Here is a 21,772-nt window from a genome sequence, read left to right as displayed (position 1 = left end):
AGAGCTTTTCAGCGCGAACATTAGCGGGATTCTGGTTTTGTGAGCGGGGAGAGTGCAATAAATCCAGATCCAAACTGATTTTCTGGGGGAGCCGAGCTTAGAGATGGTCGCGTGATTGGATCGTTAGGCAGGGGGAATATGACCCCCCCACCTGCCACCTCTTCCCATTTCAATTTCAAGTTATGACGATGTCCTGGTACTACCCACACCGAAAGAAATTATAGATAGAAAAGCAACTGTTGTTACATTAATTCTACTCTATAAAGTGTCGATTTGGGGTCTATAAGAGCAGTATTAAAATTAAATACTTATCAAAGTATTAAATTGAAGTTAAATGGTTTGAAAATAATACCACATATCCAAGTTCTAGACTCTTTAATATAGAAATGATATTGTAAAGTATAGACTTCTTATTATTTAGTCTGAAATATATACTATAATTTCTTATTTAATACAACCGATATTGGATCTTAACTTTCTGTTTTTTTGGGTGCACCCATTTCCCCTACTTTTCTCATTTTTCCCCCCGTGTTTGTGGCCATTTTCGAAAATGGCTTTGGCAATTTCTTGGCTGCCGCGTAATGAAAACGGACAGGTGTGCTCGGCCTGGCCAAAAAAAAAAGCCCCAACCACAAAACCCCCCTATCAATATGCCGCCTTCTATCATCACACACCGAACCCTGCGGCTGCTGATGATTCGCGTAACTTTTCATTTGCGCAGCGAAATGTCGCAGATGACGATGGGCCATGGGCTAAATACTGATGTTGATGCTGATGATAGCCCACCGCCCACGGGGCAATGGCGGATTTTCCCTGGCCGAAAATTTCCTGCATTTTCCATCGACTTGCCCGGCAGAAGGCGACGTGCAAGTGATTTTTCAACATAGCCTAAGGAAATTCGGGATATCGGAATGTTCATGTTTGGCCTTCTAATTTCTTGAATTTTTTTTTTGAAAAATATAAGGTTCTTTGGCGAAAATACAGGTCACTTTTGGTCAGTAAAATTGGGGGTAAACTATTGCAATAAAATTTAATTTTAAGAAAAGTTGTGATATTATATTTGCTTTTTCATTTGTTTTTGGGGATTTTCTTATATTTGCAGGTATTTGGTTAATTACTATATATAATATATTTATTAAATTGAACAAACCTGAGATGTTTCATCTTTTACTTTTTAATACCAATTTTTCTAGTTTCATAGAATTAAAAAAAAAATATTTTTATAATAATAATAATTTTATAATAATAAATGATATTTAAATGTATACAAAAAACTTGTGAACTTATTCTTGTCATTTTTTAAAATATCCCCAATAGGTAGTATTTAAGATACTTAAAAGTAGAACATGTATTTTTTTTTAATATTTATTAAATTTTTAAAAAATATCTCCTTACCAAAAAAAAGGTTACTTTTAATAAACATTAAAAAATTTCAAAGAAAACCTTAAAATAAAATTGAGTTTCAAAGATGGGCTAGAAAAAGTATTGATATTATTTTTGATTGTTTTTTTTTTTGTATATTTTAAAAATCCTACTTAACCCAACTCATAAAATTACAGCAACTTAAAATACCTGAGATACCTAAACAATTTACCTCTATCTATATATTAAAATTCCTTCAAGTGGTTGACAATTTATATAATGTTTTTCCGTCCTTTCCTTTTTTACACTTTGAGTGCATTTCATCTTTGACCCCAACTTTTGCCCTGTGTCTTTGCATTGGTTTTTCCTCTTTTGTTTTCCATTTTCTATTTGCCATTTTCTCATTTCGTTTTTTTTTTCAGCAATTTTTTCTTTTCTTTGCAATTTTTTTTTTGCAATTTTGTGCGCCTAAGCTTGGCGTGCGTGAGCTTTTGTGTGTGAAAACAGGTTTCACTGATTTTCAATTTCAATTGTCTAATACTGACTGTGTGTGTGTGTGTGTGTGTATTTTCTTGAGCCATTTTTATTTGCGCACATTAGCAATTTCTTTTGTTGACTCGTTGGCATCGTCGGGCCTACTCCTCAATCTGACCCAACCGCATTATTGTGTCCACCACCCCCCCAAACCACCCACCGGGTTTTCCTTTCGAAGACGATGTGCGTGATTTTCCACTTGTAGGTGGAGGCATCTCCCAACTCCCCGGCCCACATTATGATCTCCCATTGTATCTGATTGTTGCTCATTTTTTAATACTTTACTTTTTATTTATTTCACATCAACGTTTTCCAGCCTGCTTTTTATTTTTTCTTCGCTTTCGCTTCGTCGAGCAATTCATTTGTGCTTTAATTTAATGTAATCTGCTCAATGTTCTATTTTCTTCCTCGTTTCCACGCCGCTTTCATCTTTCTTTTTTCGCTTTCGATGCGGTAATGCCACTTGATTCCAAGTCGGAGTCTTCAAATTGTATTACAAGTAGCAGAAATATGGAAAAGAGTTGTGTAATAGTTGGTTAGGTAAAAAAATTAGAACTTGAAAAAGATCTTTTAAGAATTATGAAATCATTAGTAAAAAAAAGAATGTCTAAGAAACTATTTTTACTTAAAGATTCCATTTTATAGGTTTAATATTTTTCATATTTTGGTTATCTATACTGTCTTCCATTATTAATAATTAGAATTGTAATTGCTAGAGTACAGTAAATTAGAACTAAAAAAATCCTTTAAAAATATGAAATCATTGGTACTATAAATAAAATCTACTACTTACAGATTTCATTTTATAGGATTAACTAGTAATAGTGTGTTGGGTAAAAAAATGAGAACTTGAAAAAAATCTTTTAAGAATTATGAAATCATAAAGTAAAAAAAAATGTTAAAGAAACTATTTTTACTTAGAGATTCCATTTTATAGGTCTAACATTTTCCAGATCTTGGTTTTTTATACTGTCTTCCATTAATAAATATTATAATTATAATTGCTTAAATAAAGTAAATTATAACTAAAAAAAATCCTTTAAAAATATGAAATCCTTGGTACTACAAATAAAATCTTCTACTTACAGTTTTTATTTTTTAGGATTAACTAGAAAATGTTTATTTTGTTTTTCTTTACCATCTTCCATCAAAGTATTTCCATATTACATAGTAAATTCTCGTTCGAAAACTTCCAACAAACTAATCGCACTTCACTTAATAATTGGAAAATGCTCTGGATAAACATTTTGCCAACTTTTCTCACCACCACCATTTTTTCTCCTTGCAGGATTGCAGTGAAAAACTCCAAGGGAAATGCAATTTCCCTATCAAACGAAAGAGCCGGCAGCAGCAACAAACAAGATGCCATCTCCATCTCCCTCACACCATATTAATTTTTATTTTTCAAGTGTCTGAAAATACAACAACCGACGAAAAAAAAATATAAGAAGAAAATAAAAAAAAAATAAATACGCAAAAGAAAATCGCGGGGAGAAAGGAGAAAAGTTTAAAGACGCCGAAGGCAAAAGTTCACATAAAGCAGCCGAAAAAAGTTTTTCAATTATTGTAAAAAGTGTTAAAAAGATAGGGACAACGCGAGCGAGCGAGCGAGACGGCGAACAGAGTGCAAGCGAGACGGCGAGCAATTATCTTTCATAAGCAAAAAAGTTTAGCAGGCAAAAGAGCAAACGGAATAAGACGAACGACGGCCGACGGGGAAATTAAATTTAATTAATTGCGCTTTCAAGAGCCCGCCTCCCCCGGCCCTGCCCTCAATAATAATTAAAAATATTAAACGCGTTAATTTTCCGCTTATTTCATTAAAGCAGCCCACCAAAAAAAACAAAACATATACATATTTCGCACAAAAGGAATAAAGAAAGAAAACACCAAGTAAGGGGAAATCTCAAGAAGCAAGACAGAAGAGCGGTGGGCAGAGTAGAGGTCACCAGAGGGTCACCAAAGAACCCGAATATCCAAATCAAAGCCAAGGATAATCCAGCCCAAGGATAAGGAGCGCGGAAGCCAGGGAAGCGACCAACGAACCAAAAATGATTCCGACGCCCGTGGGCATTGGATTCGGATTTGGTCGCAAGCCGCCCAATAAGGCCAGAATGCGTTCTCGCTGGCGACCACCGGCGACAACCCTGCTGACCCCCGACCCCGCCGAGGGCGACAACCCTGCCGCCGACCCGCTGCAGGTCACCGAGGTCGCCTCGTCGTCAGCAGCAACATCCTCGCCCATCGGCGACCGCCATCCGCAGCAGCACCACAGCATCCTGCACCACCAGCCACAGCACCACCGCCAGCGCGGCCAGTTGACAACCCTGGCGCTGCTGCTACTGGCCCTCGTGGCCCTCAGCAACCTGGAAACCCTGCTCGCCGTGCGCACCGAGGGACCACGCAACCGCCATGGATCACCAGGTGAGTCCAGTCAACTCCAAGCATATAATATATATAAATGTGATCTTAAAAGTTTCCTAGAAACGAGCTTATAGTGCAGAATGTAATTCCTGAAGAATTCGCGCTCACTATAAAAATCTTAAATCAAAAACAGAAATTAGGAACTAACTCGTGAGTTCATACCAAGAAATTGTATTAATGAATTTGATTGATCTTAAAAGTTTAGAAACGAGCTTATAGTTCAGAATGTAATTCCTGAAGAATTCGCGCTCACTATAAAATTCTTAAATCAAAAACAGAAATTAGGAAATAACTCGTGGGTTCATACCAAGAAATTGTATTAATGAATTTGATTGATCTTAAAAGTTTTCTAGAAACGATGTTATAGTGTAGAATGCAATTCCTGAAGAATTCGCGCTCACTATAAAAATCTTAAATCAAAAACAGAAATTAGGAACTAACTCGTGAGTTCATACCAAGAAATTGTATAAATGAATTTGATTGATCTTAAAAGTTTTCTAGAAACGAGCTTAGTGCAGAATGTAATTCCTGAAGAATTCGCGCTCACTATAAAAATCTTGAATCAAAAACAGAAATTAGGAAATAACTCGTGGGTTTCTACCAAGAAATTGTATTAATGAATTTGATTGATCTTAAAAGTTTTCTAGAAACGAGCTTAGTGCAGAATGTAATTCCTGAAGAATTCGCGCTCACTATAAAAATCTTAAATCGAAAACAAAAAATAATAATTAGCTCGTGGGTTCATACCAAGAAATTGTAGTAATGAATTTGATTGATCTTAAAAGTTTCCTAGAAACGAGCTTATAGTGCAGAATGTAATTCCTGAAGAATTCGCGCTTATATACTTACTCGCTTAGGTCCTGCATGCAATGTATATTTTTATAAAACTTTCTGGATAGAAAGTACCTTAAACTAATATTAAAATATATTCACGTTCAAATCTAATACTGAATCTTAAATATGCATTTGTAATTTGTATCTTTTACCTATGCTTGTTATCTATAAATCCTTAATGTCGTCAAGTGGCCTTAATTTAAAATTCCAAACATTTGCCTATCCCCATCCTTTTGGGCCGCCCATCTCAAATTGATCCCCTTGCTTTGACTCCGGTACACATTCCTTTCAAATTCCCCGACATGTTTGACTTATAAATTAGGGGGGGGACTTTGTGACTTTTTCCACCCCCGCTCGGTGTGGAAATTGCATTTCCTTAATCTGCTGACTCTGCCTCTGCCTCCATATATTGATTAGCACTTCACACCAGCAAATTAATGCACAAAGCGGACTGTTTGTGTGAGTGTGGCGCGGCGGTAACTGCTCGTGTCACTTGAAAATCTTGCCCGCAGCATGACCAACATTTCCATCCCATCCCCTCGAAAATTATGAACGCCGCGAGGGGCGAGGAAACCCCGGGAAGACAATCGAAAGAAAGCAGAGTCAGCCCGCAAAACCAAACCGTATATATAAAAAAGAGACACTGAGATTCAGTCGAGTTGGGCAGGGAGGGCAAAACAAAAAATTAATAAAATTACAAAAATCGTTACAGACCAACAAAAAACGAAACAAAAAACAAAAGGCCAGACAAAAACAAAAAGGTGGAGAAAAAAAGTGGGGGAAAAAACCGAGTGGAGAGTGAGAGAAAAGCAAATCCCTCACCACATTCCCCGCAAATTCTTCGCGGCAAGACGATGGCGCAAAAGTGCGCCAAGTCGGTGGCTTTTGCTTTCTGCCACGGCTGGCTTAAAAACAGGGTATTTGATCAGGTGATTCCATCCTAAAAGTTCCCTGGAATCGAGCTTTTAGTGACCAATGTAATTCCTGAAGAATTCGCGCTAACATACTAATTTGGGTCTAGGTCCTGCTAGCAATGTATAATATTACTTGACTTTGGTAATTATTTATTTATCTTTTCATTTAAGTTTATACAATTTCGTTTGTATTAATGAATTTGATTGTATTTCTTAAATATCGGGTATTATTACAAAGTGATTTCATCTTAAAAGTTTTCTGGAATCGAGCTTTTAGTGAAAAATTTAATTCCTGAAGAATTCGCGCTAGCAAACTAATTTGCCTAGGTTCTACTAGCTTTGGGAAAAATTTATTTATCTTCTCATTTAAGTTTATACAATATCATTTGTATTAAAGAATTTGATTGATCTTAAAAGTGTTTTAGAAACGAGCTTATAGTGCAGAATATAATTCCTGAAGAATTCACGCTTATATATTTACTTGCTTAGGTCCTGCTTGCAATGTATATTTTTACAAAACTTTCTGGATAGAGCTGGTTTAGGGTCATAAACTTTTAAATAATAGATAGCTACAAGTCTACACAATATATATATATATATATATATAAATATATTTAATGTATAACTCATTTTTACTGGGTTTCTTAGAAATCGTGTATGATTTCATCTTTATGGTTCCCTGGAAATGATTTTACAGTCAAATAATAATTTAAGCGCTGGAAACTTATAGTGCATATATTTGCACAGAACTGGTTTAAGGTCATAAAAGTGCTTTTAAGAATAATTTATTAACCTTTTTATACAGGCTTGTATCATTTGTGTTTAACCCTTTTTGTAGTTACTTTGTTGTATCCTATAAATATTACAATGTTTCTGCAGCTGTCGCTGTAAATATTAAATTTATGGTTATTTCTTTTTTTAATATTGAAATACTGGGTAATACCCATTCGTTACCTCATCGACGTGCCACTTGTCTATAGTTGTTGTTGCCAGTGCTGCCAGAAATTATGAATCAGGAAGTCTTAATAAGCGCAATTTCAAGTCGTTAGTCACACAAAGTAGAAAAAATGCTGGAAGCTCTCGAGCCACGTCTTTGGCAGTGCTCTGAATTCTTATTTTTGTTGTATATTTTCCTTCATTTTTTTTTTGTTTTTTTTTTTTTTGATTTTTTCAACGCTCTCACACGAACTCACATCGGACTATTAGCGCCTGTATATATAGGTTTATACGTAGGGGTCTACGGAATACCATACTTTATATATGGGGGCGGTCATTTTGCAGTCGGTTTTTGTTGCTGTTACTGTGTTGCCGTTGATTTTAATTAAGTGAAACGTTTTAATGTGCGCCACAGATTTTCAGATTTTCTGATTTTCTGCCCTTGATGCTGGCTGTGTAGAGAAGGAGAAAGGGGCTCCGAGACTTTCATGGGCAACTACAAGTATTTACTGTGTGTAGAGAAAGAAGAAATGTGTGTGTAAACAGTAAATGTCAAGACAAGCGATCAAATTGCTTATTAAAGCAAATGAAAAACGAGCAGGAGCAGCAGCATTTGAGCTGTGAAACTAGGGGGTGTGTTGTTGGTCTCTAGGGCCAAGAACAAAGTTGATAAATGTCCAAGCTATATCTATTTAAGCCTAGCTGTGTGGTGTACCTTTAAACTGCAATCGCATAAGCCCAGGGGGAATTAAGCAAATGTCAGACAATTCACAAGATAATCCCTTGAAAAGAAACGAAAACATTATTTTTTTGGCGCTTTTAGCTGGCTGTCAGGCAGTTGTCAGTTTAGGCCCTATCGATTGTTGTGGAAAAATGTGGTAAAATATTAATTTTTCATAGCTATCAAATCAGCTTTAATTATTTTTAATAACTCTAGAGTATAAAAAAGACTATAATTTATACATCAACATAGATTTACTTATATGTAATCACAATGCACACAAAAAAAATATTAGGTAAAATTGACCAATATAATAGTTAATTGTAAATTTGACCAACGAAATAGTTACTCTACCAACAATAAAATAAACACAACTTAATATTTTATGGTAGCTTTTCTAGTAAATAGTAACCAAAACTTTATTTTTATAAATTGCTAACCATTTTTTACAGTTACGTAACTATCCGCATTGGTGAATTTTACCCATACATTTTTTTGTGTGTATGATTGCATTTTTCCAGATATTGCAGTCACCCTTTCTCGGCTCTTTCCCTTTTCTCAAGTTGTCTCTTTCTCCGATAAAGCTGAGATTCCCCAGCTCGCTCAACATATATCCGATATATATGTATATATACTATATATGTACTTCAAAGATATATCAGCGAGAGGGGCAACAATTGCAATACAAAGTCATTTAATGCAATTTGCTGATTGCGCTTGGCTGATGTTGCTGCTGCTGCTGTTGCTGTTGCTGTTGCTGCTGCTGATGTTGCTCGTGTTGCTCGTGTCGTTCTTGTTGCTGATGTACCTTTTGACATTTGAGCAGTGCTGCTGCTGCTGACAATGCAACTCTCCCACAGTGTGACGCACACTTCCGTGTCCCCCGAGGCTCGAAAAACCCCCTGCAGTTACCATTCAAAGTGCAAAAGCCAAAGGCTGAAGAAATGGCTTTAATGGCATTTAATAAACATGGCACAAACAACATTTTCAGGCAGCAATGAAAGGGAAGGGGATGGGGTGTAGGTCTTTATAGAGGGAGGGGGGGGTGGGTGCATCATCATAGCAACCGGCAACCGGATTCAAATTCCAGTTTCAATATGCTGCTGCTGTTGTTGTCGATGACGAGCCAGCCAGAGAATGCCGCAGTTTGAAGGAGTCGCTTGCCTCATCACAATCATAACCATCATAATCAGCTCTATGATCATCGCCATCAGCATCATCATCATTATCATTATTATGCATTATCATTATCGCGAATGTGCTAGTTACAGAGTGACACCCATTTCAATGCAATGAAATGCAATGCAGTTGACGACGTTGTCGTTGGACAGCCAACTTGCAATACACTGCAATTTAATGGGTACTAGGAACTTTTAAATAAAATGTTCCAAGCATAAATTGGGGTTCTTGGTGAGCAATGAAGTACTCAATAAATCACTTCAATGTGCTTTGGTGCTTTTAATATTTATTTGTTTATCAAACCTATGCTGCCACATCAGGTCAATAAGGTTAATATAAAATAAATTAAAATAGTCAACACATTAATTTCTACATTTTTGGGTCAACAATAAATATCTATGGATTATTATATATATTTTTGTAATATTTACTTACTTATTCTACCATATGTTGTTAAATACTTTTATAGCTGTTGAAAAAATTCATCAAGAAAAAAAAATTCACTTAGAAAATATAAACAAAATCACAACAATTTCCAATTTTAAATTTTTTTGAATGTAGTAATTTGTAATATGTTGGAAATATAAAATCAACACTACAACAAAGATGTTAAATATTTTTTTAACAAAAATCATTTAAAAATCTTCAGCCAAGGGCATTTTCAATTCGCCTACCTCTTGATTTTGCAGCCACAGCTCGTTTTCAGCCGCTTGTTGCTGTTGTCATTTGGCCTTTAATCACAGACGACGGCAGCAACATCAGCTGCAGCAAGCAGCAACACCAGCAACAGCAGCAACATCAGCTGCAGCAGCAGCAGCAGCAACCGCAGCATCAGCAGTCAAAGCCACTGGCGCCTCTTCTTCTTTCCACTCACTCACCAATACCAATACCCAAGGCACGCACACAAAGGCAGTTGGCCAGTGGGTGGCTGTTGACCGCAAAGTTAATTGCAGTGTGTGTTGCAGTTGCCTTTTGTTGCTGCTGCAACTGCTGCAGTTGCCGCTGCTGCTGCTGCTGCTGCTGGCTGATGTTGCTGCTGTTGCGGTCGCTTGGCCCGTTGCGGGCAAATAACTTTGCTAATACTTTGACCAACCCAAAAGGCTCTCGGCAAACTTTGCCACCAAAGGCAAGCGAACACACAAGCCTACACTGAAAAAAATCAGTGACAAATGAATAATCAATCATTAATGACCTTTACAAGAACATTAAAATATGGTATAGAAAAAATATAAGTTTTAAAAGGTGTTGATAAAAAACATCATATGTATGAGTTAATTTTCATCTAAAACTTCAAATAAAAACAGTACCTAGTGGCTTAAAAAAATATTATCTTAATTTAAAAAACCAAAAATATAATTTAATAAGAAACAAACTGCGTATGTAGTTTTCTTTTACAGGGTTCTCACATTCCCCACCCTATTATTTTGACCGCTGCTGTCAGCTTTCGCCCAACCGTTTGGCAAATGTTCAATGCGCAACTGTCGCGGCCATTTAAATTGCATGCCAATGTCAATAAATATGCTCATTGGGGTATTCCGGTCTCCCTCGATCTCGGTCGCCAAGGCGATCTGAAAATCCCAGTCAATTTCTAGGCGAATCTAGCGGCTTTTCGCCTTTCCGCCGAGTTGACAAGCTCAGGTGAAAACCAGTTCAAACTGCAATCACCGAACGCAGTTGCATTTGCAGTCGCTGCCCCATGCTTGACTGCCTTATTTTTTTAACATTTTTCTCCTCTGGCTAGCCGGCCGGCTCTAATTGTTGCAACCAGAGTTGCCAACGCGCTAAAAAAAAGAGTTGAGCAAATTAACCCAATTTTGAGAGGTTCTAGGATTAGTTCTTCTCTTGTAAAGGATTTTAATTATTAATGTTGTTAATAGTTTTTAACATTTTTCTTCTCTGGCTAGCCGGGCGGCTCTGATTGTTGGAACCAGAGTTGCCATTGCGCTAAAAAAAAAGAGTTGAGTAAATTAAACCAATTTTTTAGAGGTAATAAAATTGGTTCTTCTCTTGTAAAGGATTTTAATTATTAATCTTGTTAAAAGTTTTTTAATTTTTTTCTCCTCTGGCTAACCGGCCGGCTCTAATTGTTGGAACCAGAGTTGCCATCGCGCTAAAAAAAAGAGTTGAGTAAATTAAATCAATTTTGTAGAGGTAATAAGATTGGTTCTTCTCTTGTAAAGGATTTTAATTATTAATTTTATTAATAGTTCTTTTTTATTAAATGCTTCAGCAATATATTTAAAAAAACAAAAAGAATCTTTAAAAAATTAAAAAATATAATATATCTTCAACAGAAATAATATTTGTCTTTAAAAAAAGTTGGTATACTACTTAGTGGGCAACAAATAAACTGAAATCTATGAGATAATCTCATATTAAATTTTTATAAAATACTAAAAAAGTTCGCTGCCTAAATCCTTTGATTTGAAAATATATTTGAAATGTTTACACATTTTAAGGCTAGAAATTTAAATAATTATTACTATTATATTATTATACATTAATTAAAAAACAATTTGAATAACATATTTAATAAATTTTTTTAATTTTAAAATTTGAATTTGGCTTAAGCATTTTTTTTTTAAATTAAAACTGCATTTTTATCTAAAAAATCGGCCAAGTTATCATCTCCGATGTTTCACGTTTTTATCATCTGTGCTTTTGTTGTTGTTGTTGCATTCTTCTCCTCTTTCGTCTCGCTTCGCAGAGTGAGTAAGTGATAGAGAGAGAGAGAGAGAGAGGGAGGGATGATCGCCGGTAATAACATCATAGGTCAGCCGGTCGTTTTTTGATTTTTGTTATTCTCGTTTTAATATTTATTTTATTCCGTCTCTTTCCCGCAAAGGTATTTTTCAGCTATAAACAGTTTTTTGTATCTTTTTTGTTGTTGTTGTTGTTGCTCTTCACTCTCGTTGTCTTCGCAGTTGTTGCTATTGTTGCTATTGTTGATTTCTTTATTGCTCGCCGTTTTGTTGTTGTTGTTGTTGCCTTCGCTGTGTATTTCTTTCTTCCATTTATTTATTTTCATTTTGCCTCTCTGTCTCGCCGCCTCTGTCGCCCCGTCTCTTTCCCACTGACGTCCAGCATTTGGTGCCAGGCACCGGCGATCACCGTTTCAAAAACAACAACAACAACAACAACAATAACAATGGGAACAACAACAAGGGCAACAATGACAGCAACAACAGTTACAACAACAACGGACAGACAAACAAACAGACGGAAAGACACACAGACAGACACAATCGTTGCTCTCAGTGCATGTGCACTGTCTTCAGAGAGTGCAAGCGAGATGGCAACTGCAAGAGAGATAGAGAGACTCTAGAGTGGACCAAAAAAACAGAGAAACTGCACTGCTTGCATTTTAAGAATTGAAGTTTTAAAGAACTTATGCCCTACTACATGAAGCAAGCAGTAAAAGAAAGGGGTTTCTAAGCCGTTTAAAAAATATATTTAAAATAATCTACATACTTAAGTATTATATTTTCTAAAATGAAATTAAAAAATATTTAAAGTATTACTACAATATTAGAGCTTTAAAAGAATGGGTTCTGTAGTTCATATAGAATAAAGGTATTTGTACAAGCAGTGGCAACATTGCGAATGATTGATTAAAATAAAGAGTTTTCTAAGCCGTTTAAAAAACATATTTAAAATAATCTCCATACTAAAGTATTATCTTTTCTAAAATGAAATTAAACAATATTTAAAGTATTACTAAAATATTAGATCTTTAAAAGCCTGGGTTCTGTAGTTCATATAGAATATAGATATTTGTACAAGCAGTGGCAACATGGCGAATGATTGATTTTTTTTCGAGGTAATTAATTTGTATTATTGGTAAACTATTAAAGTTAAGCACTCGAACTCAGGTCCACTCTGTTGGATATTCTACACGGAACTATTAGAAGAATGTGCAGATCGTATGTAGATAACCTGGAAAAAATCTCGTAACTTTTGCGCAATTTTGTTGCAAAATCAATTGGATCTGCTTATTAAAAAATATTAAAAATAAACAAATTGATGGTTTTTATTATAAGGTATTACAAATAAACCTAATAAACGGGTTGTAACAGTCTAAAGAAAGATAAACAATAAACATTTAATAGCGAACTATCAAGTACCCATCAATATATCTTGTCAAGAATATCCCTTATTATAAAATATAGCCAGGTATTTGTTCGTTTCCATTTTAATTTCAAAATTTTAATTGGCATTTCAAGCGTGTTTGGCCAGCAGCTCATTCCCCTCATTGCCTTTCGATTTATTTTCTCAGCATTTTCAACGATTCATTTGAGGCCTTAATTGCAAAGCATTCAAATCCCAACCAATTAAGCCCTAGTCAAAGTGAATAAAACGAAAATTCCGGGAAACCGACGGCGTAAAATGAAAACTCGTTTCGGATTCTCCTTTTCAATTTGGCCAGAGATTAAGTTACCTATTTATTAGTTTATTTGTTTTTACTCTTAGCCGAGTGGGATTTTTCCAAAATGTTGCACAAAGTTCACTTAATTTGTGTGTGGCTATAAATTCTTTACGAAAAATATTTTTCGGTTTGCCTTTGGCCTGGTGTTTTTCCACATTTACGAATGTGCGGCGCATCTAAATGGAAATTTTTTGTTTTTAATTTTTTTGCGCAGCAGTTTGTTTATACCAATTTTTTTTTGTTATTATTCTGTCATTTCGGGGGAACACCTGCAAATGTTTTTGGATTTTTGTAGTTTCACCGCATTTAATTTAAATAAATACTGCATTCGGATCGATATGGTTTCAATTATGGCAGCAAAGGGGCAAAAAGAAGACAAAACATTTTTGAGTATTAACGTTTTTGGCAAAAGCAGACATCAACCGCAATTTTTAGCACAAACGAGAAGTATTTTCCTGGATTTTCGGAATGTTTTAAACACCTTTCCCCCTTTAGTTGGCTGTAATTCCCTTCTAATTGACAGGCAAATCGGCCTTGACTCCAAGTCGATCCTCATAGATACATTCGTGTATGTTTCAGGCGAACGAATAAATTTGCCAAGCGCTGTAATAATAAATAAATACTTGGAATCGCATTACAGTCGCCATCTCCGACCACAAAAGCGAAAGCCAGACGTACACAATAGCGAAATGTTTAATAAATAAATAAGTTGAATAATCAAACAGCGGAGAGGGCGAATCCAGAATGAAAGGCTTAAATGTTTCGCTTGAAATTAATTATTTTTGATTATTCTGCAATCTGGTTTGACTTGGGTCTTTAAGAGCAATATGGATAGGTGCCTATGTGATAAAAAGCGATTATAAAAGAATATTTTGTTCTTGAAATATGTATGTACCAGCTCTAATATATTGTAGTAGCTCGAAATGAATTTACATGTTAAAAAAGGTGTTCCCCTTAAGAATAAAATGAATTTACATATAAAAAAATTTATTCCCATTAGAAATAAAATATTGTTAGGTCACTTTTTGAAAAATGGATTTTTTAAGAGTATTTTGTTCTTGAAATGTGTATGTTACAGCTCAAATGTATTGTAGTAGCGCGAAATGAATTTACATGTTAAATAAGGTGTTCCCCTTAGGAATAAAATGAATTTACATATAAAAAATGTATTCCCAATAGAAATAAAATATTGTTAGGCCACTTTTTGAAAAATGGATTTTTTAAGAGTATTTTGTTCTTGAAATATTTTTACGACAAAATGATTTTACATATAAAGCAAGGCATTTCCCTCTTTGTACAGCTCAACCTTTTATTTTTATTTAATTAATTAAGTTTAATACGTTTTATTATAGTTGCTAATGTGAACTATTTATTATTACACTCGTTAAACTGAATACTTTAAACATAACTGGCGTGCTTAGCAGCGAACTATTTTAATTGAAATTTAAACAAATTTTCGGCAGTTTTTCGGTAAACTTTCTCCAGCGAGGAAAGTGCGGGGGAAATGGGGGAAAAGCGAGGGTTTATTTCAGCGAATAGACTCTCTCTATATGCAAACAATATGGCCACGTGCATACCTTTACTACCTCTACAAACACACGCCGCATATTTTATGCATTCTAACTGTGCTTTCTAATGCCTGTCCCCGATGTACGCTGTGTGTGTGCCGGCATGTAGGTGAGTGTGTGTGTGTGTGTGAGTCTATATGTATGTGTAGGTGTGCCGGCTGGCAAAGTTAATTGTTTTTGAATAATTAATTACAGACTGCGCGGCAACAACAGCAATGCGAATTTATGTAACCAACAATGTGATAGAAAAACGGGGGTGGTTGGCAAAAGGGGATCCAAGGGGCTCTTTGTCCCCCCGACAACAAAAACAACCGGCTAACGATTGTAAGCCGCCATCAATGTCAATAATGAGGTTTTGATTGGAGCTTTGACGGACATTTTTCAATTGGAAAGTTTTCGTCGTAATCGATAAACATGTTGGAAATTCAAAAATTAAGGGCATATGTCAATGGCGGGCTTTTAATGCAAAATAATGGAAATATTTGCGGCATTATTAAGTTTTACATCAATTTAAACGGTGATTTAAGCAAAGTTTGTTCCTTAAACTATCGATAAATAACAATTTATCGGGACTAGCGATAAATCTTAGTATCAACTTGGCGCGCTAGTATAGTTATAATAGTAAATAAGTAAATAAATGTATTACCAATGATCTTACTGAAAAGTGAATCTATAGAACTTACAGGATTTCCAGGCAATTTAATTAAAAGAAACGTAATATTTAATAGTATAGATTATATTTTCCACTTTATCTCACGAACGTTTAAAACCTCTTCCGATTTAATTGATAGCAACTCGATTAAGCCAGCACTCCGGCCTTTCGTCATTCGATATTCCGCCGTATTCCCAAACATTATTAAGTTTTAAAATATTCCCTTTCATGTTCGGTATATATATGTATAAACATTATTTTTTTGTGTTTATTTTCGATGGGCGTTGAGCAAATAGTTTGGCAAGCCTTTGGGCCAGGCAGGGGGATTAAATCGATTTTCAAGCCCCAGGTCTCTGTTGTTTATTATTATTTTTTAATCAACCATTAAACTGGGTCCTGCGCCAAAATGGAACGAATTTAATTTGCCAAAAAATACTAGTTTTTTTTAATGCATTTTTTCCTTGGGAACCTCCACTTGCCTAATGAACAGAGTTTCCCACTATTAATTGGGTAGAAATGGCAAATTTATTGGCGACAGTCGGCTGTTCGAAACACCTGTAGATTTTCTTTTGTATATTTTATATTTATGCTACCTTTATTTTATTTCACCATCAATTATTGTGAAGTTCGTTTGTTATTTTAAAGTAATGTGCGTTTCAACATTGTAAAAATAGTTAAGTTGAAAGTATAACCATAATTAAGTATACCAAATATTTTTCAATATTCCTGATATGGGTTGGGAATTATATATATCAATAATACTTACGGAAATATTCATTCTACTGTTGCGAAACGCACTGTATGCCAAGCGGCAGCAAAATTAATTGAATGGCACAATTTTCTGGGTGAAAAGCGCAAAAAGCACTCCATACAACCCATAGGCATCAACACCCGTGTTCTTTTTGGTCGAGAGGAAAAACCATTTGGGCCGTGATTTTTTATGATTACTTTTTCGCAACTCCCGCTTGGCGGACAACCTTCCGGGATTTTTTATTTGTTATTTTGTGGGCGTGTGTGTGTCTTGTTTTTTTTTATCGAGTTGCATAAACGAATTTGCATCGTCGATGCGATGAAATAAATGCGAGAATTTATACATTTAACGTTATTTTTGCATCTCCTCTCCGGATCGGCCACGCCCCTTAATGCTCTTAGTGGTGCCACCGCCCAAAAAAAGAATTAAATCGAATGAAAAATATAAAAAAAAAAGGTATCGTATAGCTGGACACAATTTAAATTTGCATACGAGTCGAATGGTGGCCACTTGAAAATGGTGGCCTTTGGGAATTTAAATATATTGAACTTGAGTCGAAGTATTATCTTTTGTGGTTCAGCATTCTTGGTGATGAAGAACAAATATAAAAGTGGGTAAAAAACATGTTTTAATGTGAATTAGTATTTTTTAGTATATTTTTTGTTCAAAGAAAATGCTGCATTGCATACTTTAAGGTAAATTTTTCCTAGTGATGAAGAACAAATATAAAAGTAGGTAAAAAATATGTTTTAATGTGAATTGGTATTTTTTAGTATATTTTTTGTTCAACGAAAATGTTGCATTGCATACTTTTAGGTAACTTTTTCTTGGTGATGAAGAACAAATATAAAAGTAGGTAAAAAATACGTTTTAATGTGAATTAGTATTTTTTAGTATATATTTTTTTTAAAGAAAATGTTGCATTGCATACTTTTAGGTAACTTAATTTTTAAACCATTTATATATTAAGAAAACCTTATCTATTTCATACTTTGTACCCTTGTTTGCCTCCTAGAAGCTTACATTTGGCACCCATCCTTCTTTTTTGGCCTAAACATACTTTTGGTATTTCAAAGGACACCCATAATTCGTTGGGGAATTTCATATTCTTTCGCATACCCAAATTGTCCTAAAAGGTTTTTCAGAAAGTGCGTTTTAAAATGCCAAAGGGGGATTCGCAATTGCGCTATTGAATTAGAGCTGTACCTGCAATCGCTTGATTAGCTCCTGTAAAATACAGGTGGCGCCCAGGGGCGTAGCAAAAAGGGGGGAGGGGACATGGTGCCTGGGTGTTGTGGCATGCCTGCAATATTTGTGTGTCACAGTGACAGGAGGGGACAAGTCAATGACCATAAAAGTCAACACTCACTCGGCACACGCAACGCGAAAGAGACGGCATGCGTTGCCGCGAAAGAGAGGGCACGAGTCGAGTGGCGACATCTAGCGGCGGCATTTTCGCCTTCCGGCCAAACCTGAAAAAACACAAAAAAAAAATAGAAATAGTAAAAGAGGGAGCAACTTTGCAATGCAAATTTCAAGTAGCTCCAGTCGTTCCCTCTTTTTCTCGGCATGTGACACATTTAAACTGAATGCAGTTTAGTTAGTCGAGGTGTTTACACTGGCAGAAATTCCAGGGAATCCATAAAAAATAACCAAGAGTATAAATAAAAATTTCAATTTAAAAATTCGAACAAAAGCTCCCTTAAAAAAAAGGAGATTTGTAAAAAAAATATTAACAAAATATATAAAATATTTGTTCTTTCACTTAGAACCCATAGTTCTCAGTGTGGCCGACATTCAAATGGCTAAAAAACGTGCAAAGCCAAGAGATGATAATGATGATGGCAGAACCAGTTGCTCCGTTAAAGCCTGGCCATAACCATTAGCCAGCTTCATTCATGGATTTCAAAAGCACACACACATCCGAAAGATTCCATCTTTGCTGGAAAAATAGCAATATACCACATGCTATAGGCCAAAGCTCTTGACCAACTCCAAAATAACCTTCTCAACGAAGGAGGCTGAGAACCCAGCCCCCAAAAGTTGCTCAATCACAGATTCGACTGCCGAATGCAAAATGCAGAATGCAAAATGCCAATTGCAAATACCAAAGCCCCCTTGGGAAGTCTTTGAAAATTGCCAGCACTTTTGCATAAATGTTCTGGTGTTGAAATCTATTGGGGTGAATCTATAAAACCCCATTAAAATCACATTCAATGAAGACCATTTTTGTTTTTTTTTTGCCCCTCTCCTAGACAAATTGCACAACTCTTTTGTACGTTTTTGTCGCTTGGGGAAGTTTTTAATTACTTGCCAGACTTTGGATTGAAATCCCAAACCCCCGCTTGCCGGCGAAGCCACTTCAATGATTGATTACACACTGATGGCCCAGTCAAGGTGACTTCGGGATATCATCTTGCACTTCATCTGCCACTTATTTATCTCCTGTTGCCCCTCGATTGCAACTTCATCCTCTGGCTGGGATTTCAACTTGCCATCGGTCGGACTTCCTCTCTCTCTCTGTGCAGTATCTCCAGTATCTACAGGTCCCCTAAGTATCTTCAGTGTTTATAAATTAACTTGGCTTCACATTCCAACCGATGCAGGCAGCATCACCTTTGCCTTTGCCTTAACTTTACCTTAGTTTGCCCAGTACTTTTACTTTACTTTTTGAGGAAACACGCGAAACCCGCCGTTAATCACCCAACGCCCACAGCCCCCCCTCCCCCAATGCCACGCCCCATTTTATGGCGGCCCAGTTACCTGTGGGCCATCCAGGAATAAAGAGGGTATTACGATTATGACAAGTAAAACAGCGACTGTGGCAGCCAATTAAATATAATATTACATTTCACTTGGTTTAAATGGAGCTGGCATTTCCACGAGAAATATTTACACAAGGTGTTATTAAATCACCAATGGAGCAAAAAAGCAGCTTATCTAAATTATATTCCATTATTTTCTCTTTATAAATTATTAAATATTATTGAAATTATATCTAAAGACGATCTAAGAATAATGTTTTCTTTATTAAAGCACATATATTTTGCTTACGTTTATAATATATTTGTTTTAAATTATTTTCTCTTAAAAATTAACTTAATAATATTTTAATAATCTATTAAGATTTACTCAAGATTATAATTTAACCATTTAAAATAATATATTTTATTTTTATTTGCAGGTAAATACACATTGACATGTAGAACTATATTCAGGTAACCTCAAAGGTGCTCCGTTTAATGGAAAATGTAAGCATACCTAATGTAAAATAACATAAAATATGTAATCTTTTAAGGATAATCTCATAAATTATAGTGAAATACTTGGAGATTCCAGGGCAATTTAAATTCGACCCCAAACTGGGGTTTTCCCATTTTTTGTCCAACTCTGGCCGGGATTTGGGTTCGTTTTGGTGCCGCTGCACTTGCCATCTGCCGCCCACTCATTAAGAATCCAAGCTGGGTCCGAGTTTTCCACCTTATGCCACCCACTTTTTTTTTTGTAACCCATAGCACTTCCCTTTGACTTTGTTGCTGGAGTTGTTTTTCACAAAAATGTCCACTCAAATGGCGTTTAGCGTGCAATTATGAGCTTCTTTTCTTTCCGCCTTCTGTTTTATTTTTCATTTTTATTTTTCGCTTAATTTTTTATGCTTAAGTACTGCCCAAATGAAGCAGGCGAGCACTGGTGGCAAGATTAATGAAATGATAATGCAGAGTAGCGAAAAGATCTCTTCGTGTTTTGCATAAATAGATTTATGTATTTTTCACAGCAATATCATGTTACAGAATTTTTAAGAAATTTTTTATTTGCTTCAGCAAAGATTGTAAAAAACAATTCATAATATTTAACTAGAGTTATGTGCCTGATGTCTCAAAAATAAATCTTTATATATTTACCAGCAGCTTTGTTAATTCAATGAAAATATATTTTAACCTAAAATAATTCCTTGTATGAAATTGCATTTTTCAAAAAACCTTTTAGAGGTAATTATCCAGTCGAATATACATATATTCCCCTATTTAGCTTTTCCGCTTTTCCTGAGCTTTTTTTGGCAGCAGCCTCATCTGATTGTGTCTCATTTGCAATTGAGAATGTCCCCCATTTCGTGTTTTATTTTTTATTTTTTCGCTCTCATCTCAAACAGAAGACTCCGGCTTTAATTGCTGTCACATTTTTTGTTTTTTATTTAATTTTTTTTCACTGTTTCCAGTGCTGTTGTTGTTGTTTGCTTTTGTTTTGATTCTATTCTGTGTGTGTGGGGGGTCGGAAAATAGGGGGCGGGGCCGGCATTGAGGCGGAACAAAGCTGACTTAATGACTCCGGCCGCCCGCAGATGGCAAAAAACGAAAAACGTCAGAACAGAAAGTATAAGTAGAAATTTAAATACAAAAAAAATGAAAAAAAAGATTCCGCCCAACAAAAGAAGAAACAAATTAAAAAATACTTAAAAAACGCCGGAATTTAAATCAAATTTAAGGCAAGTGCCTACATTTTTAATGGTGATTCCGCTTGGTCCTTGAGTGTTGATAGGGAAAAGCCCTCTTTGCTCCTTGACATTGACGAAGATATCTGACCTTTTCGGGGCTCTGTGAATGTGACTTTCAGTGACATTAGATGGGGACTGCTTATTAATTTACGTCAATTAGAAGCAACAGAAAATATTTATTCATTTTACTTTTTCATTTTCCCTTTGTCCGCCCGCTGATCTAATCAAAAGCTGGGGGTCCAAATGGCCCCCGACCCCGCTTTAACCCCCTTTCGCCGCCTAATTGATATTCATTGTCTTGTCTAGATTTTTTGTTTTGTTTTTTTTTTTTTTTTTGCCTGGGGATCATAAATCTTTAATTTGATTGAGGCCCTCGATGCGATGAGGGTTTTGTTTAAGGCGGATTCAATTTATTTCTCTTACATTCAATTAAAATGTTTTCTATTTTTCCATTTGCCTGGTTAATAAATTATCAAAAGCACACGCTGACAGCTTCATTGGTGGAGATATTCCTACATGGGCAAACAATTTAGTTATACAAAGTAGCAAACAAGTTTTGAATATATTAGAATACAGTTCAAATGACTATTAAAGCTTTTTAGTTATTGACTATAATTTATTTCTAAAATTAGAGAGATAAACTTTAATGTTAAGTTATGGTTTTTACCTGCTGCCAAACCTCTGCTAAATCGAAAGTCAAATCTGGGTTCCAAAAAAGTTGAAACAAACTTTTCGGCGGGGCAATGTTTCTTCTTTTTTTGGTTCGAAAACTTTTGGGATTTTTGGACAGTTTGTTAAAAACCATGTCGGCCACGTAGATTTCGCATATTGTTGGCAACACGCGCCTATTAATTAGCCAAAAGTCAGTCGAACTAAAACGGGCACAAACACACGCTAACGAACTAGTTGGGGATGTTTTTCGAAAATTATATAAGCCGTCTAATTAAGGGCGTGGCACTTGGCTGCATTTAAATGTTGG

At 35.5% G+C, this 21,772-nt stretch overlaps 1 protein-coding gene across 3 annotated transcripts in view; it reads left to right on the top strand.

Moving 5' to 3' along the window:
• The window catches only part of LOC119555987 (low-density lipoprotein receptor-related protein 2), a 164,323-nt gene that overhangs the window by 27,225 nt on the left and 115,326 nt on the right, over nucleotides 1-21,772 (top strand). For 2 of the 3 annotated variants that reach the window (XM_037867714.1, XM_037867717.1), the window contains exon 2: nucleotides 3,185-4,320. In XM_037867714.1, the coding sequence (XP_037723642.1) occupies nucleotides 3,948-4,320 (373 nt within the window). In that variant the 5' untranslated portion in view covers nucleotides 3,185-3,947. The remainder of the gene's footprint in view (nucleotides 1-3,184; nucleotides 4,321-21,772) is intronic. The other variant, XM_037867718.1, reaches the window with a different exon arrangement.

Source organism: Drosophila subpulchrella, chromosome X (genome assembly GCF_014743375.2).
Source record: "Drosophila subpulchrella strain 33 F10 #4 breed RU33 chromosome X, RU_Dsub_v1.1 Primary Assembly, whole genome shotgun sequence".
Classification (NCBI taxonomy): Eukaryota; Metazoa; Arthropoda; class Insecta; order Diptera; family Drosophilidae; genus Drosophila; species Drosophila subpulchrella.
The sequence above is the reverse complement of the archived record's forward strand: the minus strand, read 5'-3'. Positions and strand labels throughout refer to the sequence as shown.